The sequence below is a fragment of the Heterocephalus glaber genome, unplaced genomic scaffold (genome assembly GCF_053883595.1).
Source record: "Heterocephalus glaber isolate CG9 unplaced genomic scaffold, H.glaber_assembly_v1.0 deba00000676, whole genome shotgun sequence".
In the NCBI taxonomy this organism is placed as follows: domain Eukaryota; kingdom Metazoa; phylum Chordata; class Mammalia; order Rodentia; family Bathyergidae; genus Heterocephalus; species Heterocephalus glaber.
The window spans coordinates 21,430,392-21,445,837 of NW_028258156.1; the positions used below are offsets into that span (position 1 = coordinate 21,430,392).

The window sequence follows — 15,446 nt, forward strand, 5'->3', positions numbered from 1 at the left end:
GGTGGATAGGTTTTAGTAAGAGCAGCAGAGGGAAGAGAATTAGAGAATTGCCTGAAGTTGAAGGAGCCTTTCTAACAGGTCCTTTATCATACTTGGAGTTAACTTGTACCTCACTGCCTCGAAGCTGGTAAGAGTTTCATGGGATCACCTGGCAAGAAACAACATCTCTTTACTCCTATGTAGATCAGTAAGGAAAATGTCAGTGAGATAACCTTTGCACCGATTTTTTTTTACATCTGTTGTACAAATCTCTGCAAACCAATGAAATACAAACACATACAAGTGCAATGGGTGGTTTAATCGCACAAGGAACTTGAGGAAGCTGTTGTCATCATTGCTTCTGCTGGTCAGAGTCTCAAAGGTCAAGACCACATTGAAGTCTTACCATTATTGTAAAAGTTAATGAAAGTTAATTATTAAAGCTGACAGAAAGATAATTTGCCCCCTGCCTTACATAATCTATATATAGACATCCTGATACATATGGATGCATACACAGCCTATAGACCCAGGAAGATGGACAGACATTGCCTCTCAGAACTAGACTGCTTTATCTCAGAAGTTTTTCATTGTTGCTGAAGCTCCTTGCTGAGTGTGTTTCAGGTAGGAACTACATTTATAATCGTTTTACTCAAGTTGATTTTCTATCTCTTGAAAATGGTATTTTTTTCTGATCAGAGCCTATTTAGAAGTTATTGCTGTATTTTTTAGTTTATTCCATTAGCATGAATATATTTCATTGGCTAAAAATGTATGTCTGGGGCACTGACAATGTGAAGTAAATATTTGAGTAGGCTTTTAGTTACCAAGTAAGTGGTTATGTGCATTGCTAAGGCTTAAATGGCCTTTTCAGAGATAGCAATGTTTTTACCTTAATTATTCAGGTAATTCCTTTAATTCTCCACTTGAATCTGACTTTATAGTTAGATCATCTGCTCTGAAAGTTAGCAAACAAAGCAAGTGTTTAGGAAAAGTTTTCTCCAGGAGATAGAATCATTTGCAGGAAGAACACCTGGTCAGAAACTTCTTGCTATGGTGCATCCCAACATCTCTCTAATGCTTGAGCCTTTGGACCAACAAAGACTTTAGTTTTATTTTTGGATCTCTTACCATCCTTTGAACATGACTCACTCATTCCTCCTTGTGTTCTCATCAACTCTTCCAAACTTAACTGTTCTTAAACATCTAACCCAAAACCCACAGCTTCTTCATGAAATCTTCCTCAACTCCAACCAACAAGCATGTCCCTTTTTCTTTCAACTTATTATCTATACCCATCATTTGGGGCGCTTCTCCCACGTATGTAACTCCCTTGAAGTTCACAGCTACATCATGAATATATCTTTTGCTCATAGTTCACTTTATTCTGACAAACCTTCTTGTGTACTTACTATGTTACAGGGCCTTGCCAAAGGGGTAGAAAACAAATTAAGATCTGGGCCTTTCCTTTGGAAAATTCAGTCTTAGAGGGGAGAGAAATATAAACAGGTGATAATAAAGTATAATATGGAATAGAAATATGTTCCAGGTACTTACAAGAAGGAAATGATTAACTCTATCTGAGGGATTCCATGAAGCTTTACAACATCTTCTTATCTTGAACAACCAAGTTCCTGACAAACAATTAATGCCTGTTGAAGGAATGAAGAAATGAATCAATGGTCAGGGACAGCTGAGTATTTTCAACCATAGATTGGAATCTAGCAGTGTTGCAGAAGAACACAGATAAAGGAGAAAATGTGTGTGAAGACATGGAGATGTTAAATATGCATAGAGAAGGGCTGAAGAAGCTTGTGAGACAGGCTAGAGCCAAAATAGAAAAAGCCCTGCATACTGGGGTGGAAAGTTTAGATAGCTAGAGTCTAGTAAAATTATGTTAAAATCAGCTAGGGTGAGGATGGAGAACCAATGCTTGTGGAGATAACCTCAGAGGAAATACGATGTCCTAGAAAAGTTGACTCCACTATCTTTCCAACAGGTCCTGGTTGATGTTGTCATGTAGACACAGTTGTAAACTGGGTCCACGCTGTCAATATTAGACTCAGTGCTACACTGTTATCTATACAGTCAAGGCTAAGATGTCTCTCCTTTCACACCTTAACCTTCTAACCTTCTTACCTTGACAATAGCCCTATAAGAAAGACAATGGCCTCCCTTTTTAACTACTGGAAAATCACTTGCTCACATAGTAAAGCAATGGCCAAGCAAGGATTTGAAGCCAGGTCTCTTTAACTGCCAGATTCTCACTTTCCTGCTGTGCCTCCTACTCTAAATAGGTTTGACTTCATTTTTCAGCATTATGGGCAATTTAGTGTAAGAATTGATAGAAAATAGGGTCTGGGGATTTAGCTCAGTGGTTCTGCTGCCTGCCTCACAAGCACAAGGTCCTGAGTTTGATCCCCAGTACCGAAAAAAAGAAAATAATAATGAGTTTAGGCCTAAACTAAAACTAAAACTGAGCTAACTTCCTAGAAGATAATATCACTACTTGTTAAGTAAGATACATAAACAGGCATCTCGGACTAGCAATGAGAGACGTATGTCATATTCTTATCTAGAAAGGACACTGAACTAAAGATATGTATATTATCCATATAAATTTGGCCAAAGGAAGAAAAGAGTTCTTCCTTTAGCCATCTTGTCTTGGGCACGGGGGAACCCCTTCCACATCCCCAGGGTCTTCACCCCAGTCCCATCACCCTTAAATACTTTCTATGTCAGCTTATCTGCACTCCCCAAGAAATGACTCTGCCTTCAAAAACAATCTTGGATGTTTTTGTGAGATGCCTGTCACCTCCAAGTGATCAGCACTAAATGGCAGCGAGCACAGATGCTTTCTATATTCTAAAGAATAATGGACCCATTTATTACTCCCTCAAATACCCTTGAGTTATGACTGGCCTGACATACAAACATCTTGGGTTATGACTGGAATTTTAGTTTCAACTTCTTACCAAAGTCTTGAGTTACAACCTGAATGCCAGCCGCTTGTGCTTCCAGATGGTCTCAGATACAGGTTTAACCCTTAAAGAGTTCTGGAAGGAACATTACAGCATCCTTTCCTTTGTGGGGTTAATTGAGGAATCCTGGGCCAATGTCTCACTAAGGACACTGAGCTCTGCCTGTACACAGGAGAGAGACTGTGAAGGCTGTGGAGAGGAGCCTGAACCTTCATTGACCAACTTGAGTTACAACCAGCCCTCGCGAATGAATTGAGTTTGTAAATCAAGGGTCCATTGTAACTCATGTATACACACATAACATAGCTTAGCCACTCTGCTGTGCCTCAAAAGTGACCAAACAAAGGAAAATCACAGCTTTTCACAGGAAATTGTTGCCCACCCCAAACTGTGACACCTTTCCACCCCCAGTTTTTTTAAAAAACTTGTTTAACAACAGAAAGTTTGCACTCTTAATCAAAAAGATCCACAGACTAATTCAGCACAACCTCTCTTCACCAACACCAGTGTTGGCCTGCCTTTGCCCCCCACCAGTTACTCCTGACCCCGACTCTAGACCCTTTTGATGCTGATGCTGTCACCTCCCTGCTTTCCCCCAGCTTGACACCAGCTACAAATGGGGCCTTTTTGTGCCCTTGACTCTCATTCCTCCTTGGCTGTTGAATGGTCTCTTCACGCTCCCTGGAGCAAGTGGCTCTGTAGTTTCCCATCTCTCCCTCCTCCCCCAGGAGCAGTCCCTATTCTCCAGGGACTTGTCCAGGAGAGAGGGCTGGCTTACCTCTGGTTTCCACTCACTGCCACAGGGCTATGTTGAGATCCAAGAGAGGAGAAGCATTCAGGCATACTACGGCATTTCAGTGATGTCCGTGCAGACTCTCCTTAGCTTGAGTGGCTACGGTAGGAAGAGGTGGTGTCATCGAGAGCTGCCTGGTGCAAGAGGGAAAGCATCACCTGTAGCTGGGCAGGGGCTGGGACATGTTCTAGACACCTCCTGGTTTCAAATCACCACTAATTCAAAACAAATCCTAGCACTGCTTATGAGCATCTTGGTTCAAACTGGTAGCTTCCCAGAAGAAAGGACAGACCTCTGAAAGACCAGAACACTAGATAAATGCAGAGCAGTAGAAAGGTCAGGGCCATAAACCACCTTGCAGCAGAAGGGGGCAGGCAGAGTGGAGGTTCCCAGGCAACTGGAGGCCAGGCTGTGACACTCCGTGCTTAGGCTACAGGTTTGAAATGGGTGGAACCGCTGGGGTGGGGCAGGGGTGGGTACAGGACCACCCCTAGAAATATCAGATTTATTAATAAACCAGAATCACTGACTTGAGAGACTGAACTTCAGAAATTAACCCCAGGATTAGATTTCTGCTTAAAAATTGAAAAAGCAGAGAATGACAACATATATGACTAAGACAGAGCACCAAGTTGTATAGATATATAGGTATAAATGTGTGTGTCTATGTTATTATGTATGTATATATCATAAAGGGCAGAAAATTAAAGAGTACATAATAGGAAAATAAATAAAAATGGAAATATTTCCAACTTAGCCTCCGAGTTCCAAGATTTTTAGGGGGAAGGGTCCTTGGAAACAAATTTCAGTTCCTCAAAAACCACTGACACCCTAAGGAACCCAGAGGGAAATTGAGCCACAAAGATAAAACAGAACATTACAGGGCAGGTGTTAATGTGGGTGTAATATTTAAAACTGTGATTACAGAAACCAAAAACATGTTTTCCCAAGAATTTCTTGGAAAAGGGTAACTTGTTCTAGTGAAAAAATAAGTTAATAAAATCACTTCTGAATTCTTAACTGAAGTACGTCATCCTGAAGAAGCAAGGAATGAAGAATGGCATCCACTGCGGGGTGCTGGGCTCAAGACTGGGTCTGTTACTTTAGAACATGAGGTGGCATCTTGGAAGCAAGGCGGGAGGCTGGAATGTGGCTCTCAAGGTCTCTCTGTGCCTCTGGAAAGATTTCTTAAACTGCCCTGGAACACACCCTTGTCTGCAGGGCCTGGCCAGAGTTCAGACTCTCCATCCAGGTGGAGGCTGAGGGGAGCCCGAGAAAGACCCTCCATCACCCCCAGGGAAGGGCTACATGAAGTTAGTTCTGCTGTCATTGTCACTGGCAAAAAAGAAAAACAAAAGAAAAAAATTAGACTGTGGATTAGCAGAGAGAGAACATGCAACTGGCCAGGGAAGAAAAGCATGTTCAGTATCTTTTTTTAGGGGAGAAAACAAAAGAGTTTGTATGAACTCCTTGTGGGAAGGTGAATGAAGTAACCAAAGAGCAGACAGCACCTTTCCTTCCTTCCTTCCTTCCTTCCTTCCTTCCTTCCTTCTTTTTTCCTTTCCTTTTGTCTCTCCCCACCCCCCAATCCATAGCACATCTGACAAAAGTGAAAAGGCACAGCACTTGAGCCTTCTTCATCCTAAGGCTGCCTAGGCTGACACAACTCCAGAGCTGTTCTGGAAAGACGAACTAGTCAGCCCTTGTAAGACAAGCAAGACGTCATGAGACCTTGACCATGGATTGTAACTGGTAAAATAACAAAAAATAAACAAACCAAAACACCAGACAAAAATTCATACCACATATAGCACTGAGCAAGCCACGTATTTCTTGAGCAAGTTCTTCTGACAATGGAAAATCCTATACAGTTAGTCAGCTACAGCACCTGGAACTGGAAAGATGGTGGAAACATGAAAGAGGGGATAGAGATGAGGGATGGGGGAGACAAGCTCTTTGGCCAAGTGGGAGGCTCAGAAAGAACAGTGAAAGAGGATCTAAAAGTCATAATAAAATTTAAAGGCTTTCAAATTCTGAGGGCCAACCTAGAGGGTGAGGCAGAAATACTTCACTGTGGTCGGAGAAAGCCAGTGGAGGCTATTAGACACCAGGGAGGTGGGGCAGGAGAGAAATGGATGGTCAAAGAGAGGTCAGTCAAGGCCAGGAGTTGAGGCCAGTATCTAATTCCTGATTAGAACGTGAGCTCTGCAGACACACTGCAACGGTATGAGAGAGTACCATGCAATAAGATACAACCTTGTGGGAGATAATTCAATCACTGAGATTTAAGTCAGACAACAAAACTCTGGGCATTATGGGAAGTAATACAGAGCTGAGATGGGGGAATGCTAGCAGAATGTTGTTCAGTTATGCTCATATTGGACAATAGAGAAACTGCCTGTCACAGAAGAAATAGCAAAGTCGAAAAATAGAAGTCCCTTTTTTGACACTGCTAGCTGTAGGACGCAAGAGAAAAAACTTGGAACTTGGCAAGGAATGGGGGGGTGCAATTATTTCTCATTTGTAAGAAGAAGATAATAATAATAATAAATGGCTCAAATAATTGTGAGGGCTAAATTGGTAATGTGCATGAAAGGATTTTTGTAAAATTGATTTTCCTTCAGTACTAGGAATTGAACCCTGGGCCTTTACATACAGCTACATCCCCAGACCATTTTTAAATTTTATTTAGTTTTAAATTTTTAAGACAGGGTCTCACTAAATTGCCAAGTTGCCAAGGCTGGCTTCAAAGTTTTGATCCTCCTATCTCAGCCTCTCAGAACTCTGGATTACAGGTGTGTGCCATCATACCCAATTTAAAATTGATCTTCTAAGTATAACAGAAACAGGATTGAGATAAGACTAAACATTCAGACAAGCAGAAAATGCTAATTATAACAATAATAGCTATCATTTGATGAATACTTATAGTGTGAGAGACACAAGAGTAGATGCTTTGAAAACATCTTCATTTAATTTTACAGCCACTTTGAACCTTGGTTATCTTTACTCCAGTTATACGAGGCTAAGGAATGTTAAGTAACTCACCCAAGGAGTTTCCTTAAAAAGGACCTTGTCACTTGTGAAGTAAGTAACCAAGTCATACCCAGTTTGTGCCATAGTTTCCTCAACTATAAATTGTAAAACTCTAACTCCCAGAAAAAAAATAAATGGGCAATATCTTTGAATTGCACAAGTAAAAAAAAAAACATTTTTTAAGGTATTATGAAAGTTATGATGGGGAGCTGGGGATTTAGCTCAGTGGTTCTGCTGCCTGCCTCACAAGCGCAAGGACCTGAGTACAATTCCCGTTACCAAAAAAAAAAAGTTATGATGGGTACTTAAAACAGACTTGATTTGGAGTTAGGAGAAATGAATAGACTTTCTAACCTGTCCCAATACTTCAAAACCATAACTTTGGAAACATTTCTAGAATAAAAAGTCAATCTGATGGTCTCACTTTACAAGTAGAAAATGACTGATTAGCAAACTGAATCCATTTCTATTGCTTTTTTTTTTTGCAATTTTTCAAAAAAAATAAAATAAAAGCTTTGTTTACTTACCCAAAGGACCTGTGTCCAGCACATTAGAGAAAAAAAGGTGATAGCACTGTCACAAAGCATAATCCAGGCCCCTTAATCTTGCCTCTTTTGATCTCGAAAGGTGGTAACATCCAGTTCGGAGTTCACTCATCTGTAAATTGCATCACATTATCTCTGAGTTATTTAAGAAGCAAGCTCTGTTTGGTTTCAGACATTTCAACCTGCAAAAGGCAAGAAGTGTTCACCACATAGTTCCAAAGGTCTTCCACTTGGCACCACCACCAGAGAAAACAAAATGATCGAACCCATAGGGAATCAGTACATTGTGGCCAGGCCAGTGTATTCTGCAAATGCTTTTGGGGAAGACCACAGGAAGAAGGAAAGACATCATAAGACATTTCTGGATCATCTTAAAGCATGGTGTAGGTAAGATCTTTTTTAAGATACTGGCATGAGGAATAAATGAAGCACATTTTCCCTCAATCTTCTACCTTTCAGTTCTCCTTTCTGGCTCTAGTCCATTGCTCAAAGAGTCTTTTTGTCTTCCATTTCCAAATCCCCTCCTCCCTTCCAGAGTTGGAAAGGTAGTGTCTAAAATTGAACACCAGCTCAGCTATCAACATACTCTTTCCAAACCAGAACTCACAAATTGGGACAGAGGCAAATTTTCAATTGAAATGTCACACACCTCAAGCTGAGGATGACAAATGAATTCTTTGCCATCTAAGGAAAAGCTGGTATTTTTCTTTAAAAAAAAGAATCTTTTAGTGATAACCAAGTTGATGTGGGTGAAGAAGTTCATATGAGTGGGAGTAAAATTGCTAGTTTAATCTTTAATCTATTATCATTTTAACCAAATTTCCACCTACAGTTGGGTGCTAAACTTAAAATTTGATGTCAGTTGACTGACCTGTGGCTTTTGATGTTTTCAGCTGTTCCACACAAAAGGCCAAGAGAATTGCCCTGTCTCTGCTCCCCATAGCAGCTTGGTTACCAGCATACCGGTTGAAAGAATGGCTGCTCAGCGACATTGTCTCTGGTATCAGCACAGGGCTGGTGGCTGTACTTCAAGGTAACTTTTATAGATAGATAGATAGATAGATAGATAGATAGATAGATAGATAGATAGATAGATAGATAGATACAACTCACATACTGTAAAGTTCACCTGTTGGTTTAGTTTTGTTTTCCATGGTTCCAGGGATCAAATTCAAGGCCTCATTAGATTTTCCATCTAACACCACCATTTCCACTACCACAAACTCCTGCCAAATCCCTTACCCTTAGATACTTCACATTCACCCTCCACTCATTCCCCTGACCATGACTTTCTGTCTCTATGGATTCCTCCCCACACCATCTTTTTGTAGGCAAGCTTTCTCTCTGTGTTATGTAGTGTATGACAGCCTTAAATTTGATATGTAGTCCACACTGGTCTCCTCAAACTTGCAATTCTCCTGCCTCAAACTTCCAAGTGCTGTAATTACAGGTGTGAGGAATTGCCCAATATGTGACACTTTGTGTTTAATGTCTTTCACTTAGCATGATGCTTTCCAGTCTCATTCATCTTGTAGCAAATAATATTCTATTGTGTAGCTATACTGCATTTTGTTCATCCATTCATCAGCTGGACAATTGAGTTGTTTATACTTTGAGACAATTATGAATAATGATATTATGAACACTTGTGGGGAAATTATGAATAATGCCACTGTGAACATTTGTGTATGGCTTTTTGTGTAAACATGTTTTGATGACCTGGGTATATCTACCGGAATGTAATTGCTGGGTTATATGGTAGCTCTATGTTAATCCCTTGTAGAACTACCAAATTGTTTTCTAAAGTACCTATACCATTTTACATTTCCACTAGTCGTGTATGAGGATTGAAATTTCTCCACATCTTTAATGCTTTCTGTTGTCTACATTTTTTATTTTAGCTACCCTGTTGGGTATGAAGTGGTATCTTACTGTGGTTTTTATTTGTATTTCTCTAATGACTAGTGGTACTGTGTCTTTTTTCTGTGCTAATTGGTCATTTGTATATCTTTGGGGAAATTGCTATTCAAATCCTTTTGCCCTTTTAAAAATTGGGTGATCTTTTTATTGCAGAGTTGCAAGATTTATTTATATATTCTGGGTACTAGACCCTTATCTAATGTATATATACAAATAACAGCTCATTCTGTGAATTGTTATTTTACTTTCCTAGTAGTTTGTTTGAAGTACACATTTTTTAATTTCAATGACGTCAATTTATCTATTTTCCCCTTTCCTTAACTCCAAGTGTCATTTCTAAGAAACTATTGCTTGATCCAGGGTCACAAAAATTTATACTTATGTTTTCTTCTGTATTTGTGCTCATAGTTCTGATATTTACACCTTTAATACATTTTGAGTTAATAAAGTAATTTATTTAAAGAGCTAGTCTCAAATACCAGAAGACCCTAATGAAAATGTCTCCGATTCCCTTGCACAAAATAAGGATCCTTTTGCTTGTGTGTTTATAGGTTTAGCATTTGCTCTGCTGGTCACCATCCCTCCAAGATACGGCTTGTATGCAGCTTTTTTCCCAGTTCTAACCTACTTCTTATTGGGCACTTCTAAACACATATCTGTGGGTAAGTCGGCTACTGTGCTGATGAATGCTCATGTTGCTTTTTCATATATTCTATTAGCCACACATTATCAATTCCAAATTGTCTATAATTCAGAACAGTCATAATTTTCTGCAGGAATTAGCACTAGGATTGGGAAGCAGAGCTAGACTGCACAAGGCAGTCTTTGTTTGTTTGTTTTTGTATGTTAGTGCTGGTGATCAAACTGAGGGCCACAACCATGCTAAGCATCTACCTTTGAGCTACATCCCCAGTACATGGAATTCTTTTTATATGCTACTCTGTGGTTGGAATACAACTATGCTTTAGGATGATGCATACTAACTACAATTGCCCCTTGGTTAATTAGGTCCATTTCCCGTTCTGAGTATGATGGTGGGAGCAGTAGTTACAAGAGTAGCCTCAGATGCCGGTACTACCACAAATTCGTCAAGTAACCTAATGGGTAATGATTCGTTACTGGAGGACAGGAAGTTGTTGGTGGCAACATCAGTCACGGTCCTTTCTGGAATCATCCAGGTAAGCACTTCTTCGTGGAATCTGCCTCCTGTAAACTCCTTGTTCTGACTGCTACAAATCTTTGTTTTTTCCTCCCTCCTGTTACTTACTCTTCCACATTTTCCCTTTGGTTTGTGTCCTTCCTTCAGGGGCTCATAGAAAATGATTTAAGAAGGACTATTCACCACAACCAGAGGGGTAGGGTGAGGGGGCAGATCTAAGTTGCAAAAATAGAATGTGGGTCTAGATGCAAGGTGTGATAAAGTTTTTTAAATGATGTGTTTAAATAAAGAAATTGATTATAGCAAATGTATTATATTGCTATGAGTCCCCCTCATAAGACTGCCCCTCACATTGAATAGACTTATCTGAATATACAATATCTTGCCACCTTCTGAAGCAGTTTTGGGAGTTCTTTTTCATAAATGTCTTTAGTTGAGCTGTTGTGTCTGCCTCAGTGTCCAGAATCAATTCAAAATATTTACCTGTCATGGACATTTTGACCTTGGGGAAGAGCTAGAAGTTGCATGGTGTCAGATCCAGGAAAGAAGGTGGACGGGGAACCACCACGACCTCTTTTAGAGCCTACCTTTCCATCAGATGGCACTGGTCAGCTGCCATACCATATTTTTTTTAATCACACTTCATAAAGACATGAAAGAGGATGGGATAAGTGTGTTTGAAATGAGAGGGAGTATTTTAGGGAGATTCATGGTAAAGTGTATTTTATCATAATCAATTTTTCTTACTTTAAACGTTCACATTATTTTTTGATCACTCTCTGTAGAAGAAATAGTGGAAGTGTGGCGACACTAGTAGTAAGGAATAAAATGCTTAATTCAATAAAATACCCCAGAATTGGTACAGTCATGCAATATAAGTATACGCAAGTAGTAGTGATACTAGTGGCGGTAGACATTTTTTTCTTCCTAATTCCTCAATGACTATAGTCCAGTTGGAAGCCATGGGGACTTTGCCCTTTGACCTGTCCATATCAGAGATTTGGGGGAAACTAAAGAGATGACACTGGGGCCTAAAGCCTCATTCCCAAATCACAATACTGACATCATTTTTAATAGTGAAAAATGTCATGGACTTTTCAAGATGTTGCCTAAGTTTATGGTTAGTGATATTATTGGTTAAGATAATGTCTTAAAGAAAGAGAAAATCAGTTGTTACAAGGAGATAAATGGGTGTCCCTATTGACAGACCATGTGGTCAGTTGTTTATACTTCTGAACCTCTGTACAGAAATGGAACCCACAGACACTGTGTGTATTCTGGGGACGTGGAAAGACAGGCTAAGTATCCAAGGAGAGGAGAAGCCATTCAATTCATTTGATGGCAAAACACTGATGCTTTGGGGAGAATTAACCACCATTGTTCCCCAGCTAGATCCGAGCACTTCTAAGGTGCAGTGTGCAGTTATGTACTTCTTAAGCAAATTGAGCAACTTGTTTGAGGGAACATGAATGGGCATTCGACCATGCATGCTACAGCAGCTAGAAAGTGTAACAAAATTACATCAGCAAGTTTGTGAGGATTGATCCAAGATAAAGTTTGCTTTAAACTTTACAGTGAGTCTTCTAAGGATGCCAACTGAAAAATGGGAGGGGGTTGTAAATCTGATACTTCTTGGGGACTACAGGAGTCATGTCATATTTGAACATCATGTAACATTCCACCTGGGCTGGCGGGGTGAGAGACAGAAACCCTGAATAGGAGGTGTTCCAGGAGGTCGAGACATTGGCTTCTTCAAGGCCTGTACATGAAGGCTGAACTTTTTACATTTTTGAATTATTTTAACTGCTGATCCTTTAGTTTGCCAAGGTGTACCACTAATCTACACTAACAAAGGCTTTTGTCCTCTTTCCAGCTGGCCCTGGGGGTTCTGCAGATTGGATTTGTAGTGATATACCTATCTGAGTCTCTAATCAGTGGCTTTACCACTGCTGCTGCCGTTCACGTTTTGGTTTCCCAACTCAAATTCATGCTGCAACTGACAGTCCCTGCACACAGTGACCCGTTCTCAATTTTCAAAGTAAGTACTTCCTCCTCTGAAAAATACTGAAGCACTTGAAACTCACTTTGTGTTTCTTAGAGAAACTTCCTTCAATGTGGGGCCAACCTACAACTTTCACTAATGAGTTGTAAAACTGACCCACGTTAAGAAAAAGTTAATGTAAAAGATATCAACGCTGAAAATCAACCATATCTACCATACAACTAATGTCAACAACAGAGATCAAATAAAACTTCTCTTAGGGTTGACTCTTTGCTTGAAAAAGAAAAAAATCTAAGTATATTATTAAAAAGTTTTATTATTTTATCCTGAGATTTTAAAATTTTTCTAAAAATCTTATTTCGAAAAAAAAAACCTGTCTATTAGGTTATAATGTTTCCCTGTTTCTGAGAAAGAAGGCCTGTCACAAATTGAAGTTTGTAAGTCCTTTGTGTGCCCCTGTTTATAAAGCAAAATGACATCAACTAACTGGTAGATAGGACAGTGGTTCTTCACTCCTCCAGAGGATGCAAAGTAGAAGTGCAAAAGGCCAAAAGTACAACAGACCTGGTTTTGCAGCTCCTAACTGGCTTTATTTGCGATTATAGAATCAAGCAGAAGTCTGGACCAAAAATGGTTCAGAATATTCCACCTCACCACATAGCCTGGTTGCATTTATAGCCAGCAAAAAGGAAGTAATATATAGAAAAATGGAAGTAACCTACAGAGATGCCCTGACTGGTCACAGCTCATGTCTGTCATTGGAATAGGCTCTGTCACAAGTTGGCCACTTTTGATTGCCTGAAACTCAGCTACTTGTTACAAGAGTGGCTTAGTCTGTTTATGCATCAAATGAGGTTGTTATGTAAGAAAAAGCCTTTAGGTCAAATTAATTCTGAGCTTTAGAGGCAACTTTAGGCCAGATTAATTCTTCTCTTTCGGTTAGCCTTTTCAGTTTGAGACAATGGCCAAAACTTCAGGCATTGGCATTACTCTCTGTCACCACCATAAATAGATCTATTTGGTCTCAAACTTCACTGGGAAATAGCAAAACAATGGATTTGGTTAGGCAGGAACAAGAAAGCAAAACAATAGAAAAAATAATTGGCAGATGGCAGCTTACTTATGGCTACCCCACCCCCACCTTGTACAAGTTACAGAACAGAAAGCTAGCTTATTAAGCTAAACTCAGCTAGACTGGAATCTAGTTTTTAGGAGGAAAATACTTGTTATATTTCAGAATGTATCTACTTCCTTAAAGTTTCAGCTTGCTTAAGTGGCATTTAGCATGAGTGACTCTATTTTGGTTTAGTCTGGTCTATTGAGGCCTACAGCAGGAGCTTGGTGCAAAGCAATGGGCTCTCATCATTTTTTAAACAATGGTGTCCTTAGTACTTCTACCCAGTCTTTAGGAGTGTAAGACAGAACTTGCTCCAAATTGGAGCTAACACTCTTTCACTTCAATCCAGAGCTAGTCTAGGAGTGGGTTGCCCTTCTAGGACCAATTGGGATTCAGACTGAGCCTGTTCGAGCTATCTTGGACCGACGCACATGGAACTCAGGTGGCTTTTATAAAGCAAGCCTATGGGTGCACAATGCAGTTAGTAGGAAACTATTTTTCTAGAAGTGGTCTGGCAAATCAGCTAAACAATGTGAGGAGTCTAGACCTGAAAAAGACCAAGATTTAAGGGGAAACATGGTTTTTAAAAAGAAAACTATCAGGGATTAAAAGTTATTCCTTGGGCAGGACAGTAGTGATGGTCGTGAAATAAAAAATCAATGGCCAAAGAGACCTGGAGGCAGATGAGATCTATTGCAAAAATGTGAAAAGTAGCCAACAAAATTTGACACTAGCCAAAAATATCTCAGAAAAAATGACAGAAGCATCCCTAAACCCATGCCCTGCTAAGTGACACTTTGCACCTCTCCACACTGGTCTCCACAGCCCCCTCACTGATGGTTAACAGGCGCGGAACAGAGAATTTCCACTTGCCTTTCCCCATGCCTCACCTTTTGCCTTGGTGTCCATTTTTATCTATTTGGAGATAAACGCTGCATCCAAATGATGCATTGATACAGGATTTTTGTGTTTTGTGATTGTAGGTACTAGAGTCTGTATTCACCCAAATAGAGAAGACGAACATCGCAGACCTTGTGACATCTCTTGTTATCCTAGCTGCTGTATTTGTGGTTAAGGAAATAAATCAGCACTACAAAGCACAACTTCCAGTGCCTATCCCCATTGAACTCATCATGGTAACTTATCATCTTGGAAACTCTTTCAGAGTCTAGTGCTTTGATATTGAAGACCCTTTACCATCTTGTAGATCAGGAGGCTTAATGAGGCAGATCCCAACTCTGCAGTTTCTGGGTGTCATGTTTAGTATGGTTTTCTCTTCATTCCAAATTCAATAACTTAATCTTTTACTCCAATTTGGGGTTTATCCTGTTTTGCTTTGGGATAACAAAAAAGATATAGATTTGATGGTGGTCATGGTTGTACCACCCTGTCAATGAGTGCTGAAATCTATTGAATCATATACTTTGAATGTGTAGAGTTCGCAGATTTTAGTTCACTAAAGCTATTATTTTTAAAAAAATAAGACAGGGAGGATAAGAATAGCAAGATTTTTAAGACCAGACAATCCACTGAAGAGCTGTGAGAATCATCTCAAGACTTCTTTAAAAAAATAACAAAGACTTGGCTGGAAATATTTATGTAATATAGCCAGGGGTGGTTTGGGAAATGGGACTTTTTTTTCAAAGTGGGACTCTTAATGGATTCTCACATTTCTAACTTAGATAATTTACAACTTTCCAGGCTGTGATCGCAACAGGTGTATCCTATGGCTTTGACTTCGAACACAGGTTTAACGTGTCTGTGATTGGGAATATGAAACAAGGGTAAGTGTATCTTCTATGCTGGCGTCAATAGAGAGTGGGTAGTAGTTATGCAGTATTCAAGCACTCAATAGACAAAGAGTAGCAGTTGTATACAGCCCTCCTCAGAAGCCCCCCACACCCTACAGGCGTA

General features: G+C 39.8%; 1 protein-coding gene across 2 annotated transcripts in view; it reads left to right on the forward strand.

Moving 5' to 3' along the window:
• Positions 1–491: 491 nt before the first annotated feature.
• The window catches only part of Slc26a3 (solute carrier family 26 member 3), a 35,477-nt gene continuing 20,522 nt past the window's right edge, over positions 492–15,446 (forward strand). The window contains exons 1-8 of one of the 2 annotated variants that reach the window (XM_087206720.1): positions 492–603; positions 7,507–7,721; positions 8,228–8,367; positions 9,806–9,916; positions 10,263–10,432; positions 12,287–12,451; positions 14,516–14,668; positions 15,234–15,316. In XM_087206720.1, coding sequence (XP_087062846.1) covers positions 7,591–7,721; positions 8,228–8,367; positions 9,806–9,916; positions 10,263–10,432; positions 12,287–12,451; positions 14,516–14,668; positions 15,234–15,316 — 953 coding nt within the window. In that variant the 5' untranslated portion in view covers positions 492–603; positions 7,507–7,590. Of the gene's footprint in view, positions 604–6,731; positions 6,841–7,506; positions 7,722–8,227; positions 8,368–9,805; positions 9,917–10,262; positions 10,433–12,286; positions 12,452–14,515; positions 14,669–15,233; positions 15,317–15,446 lie in introns of those variants that run through there. The other variant, XM_004839652.3, reaches the window with a different exon arrangement.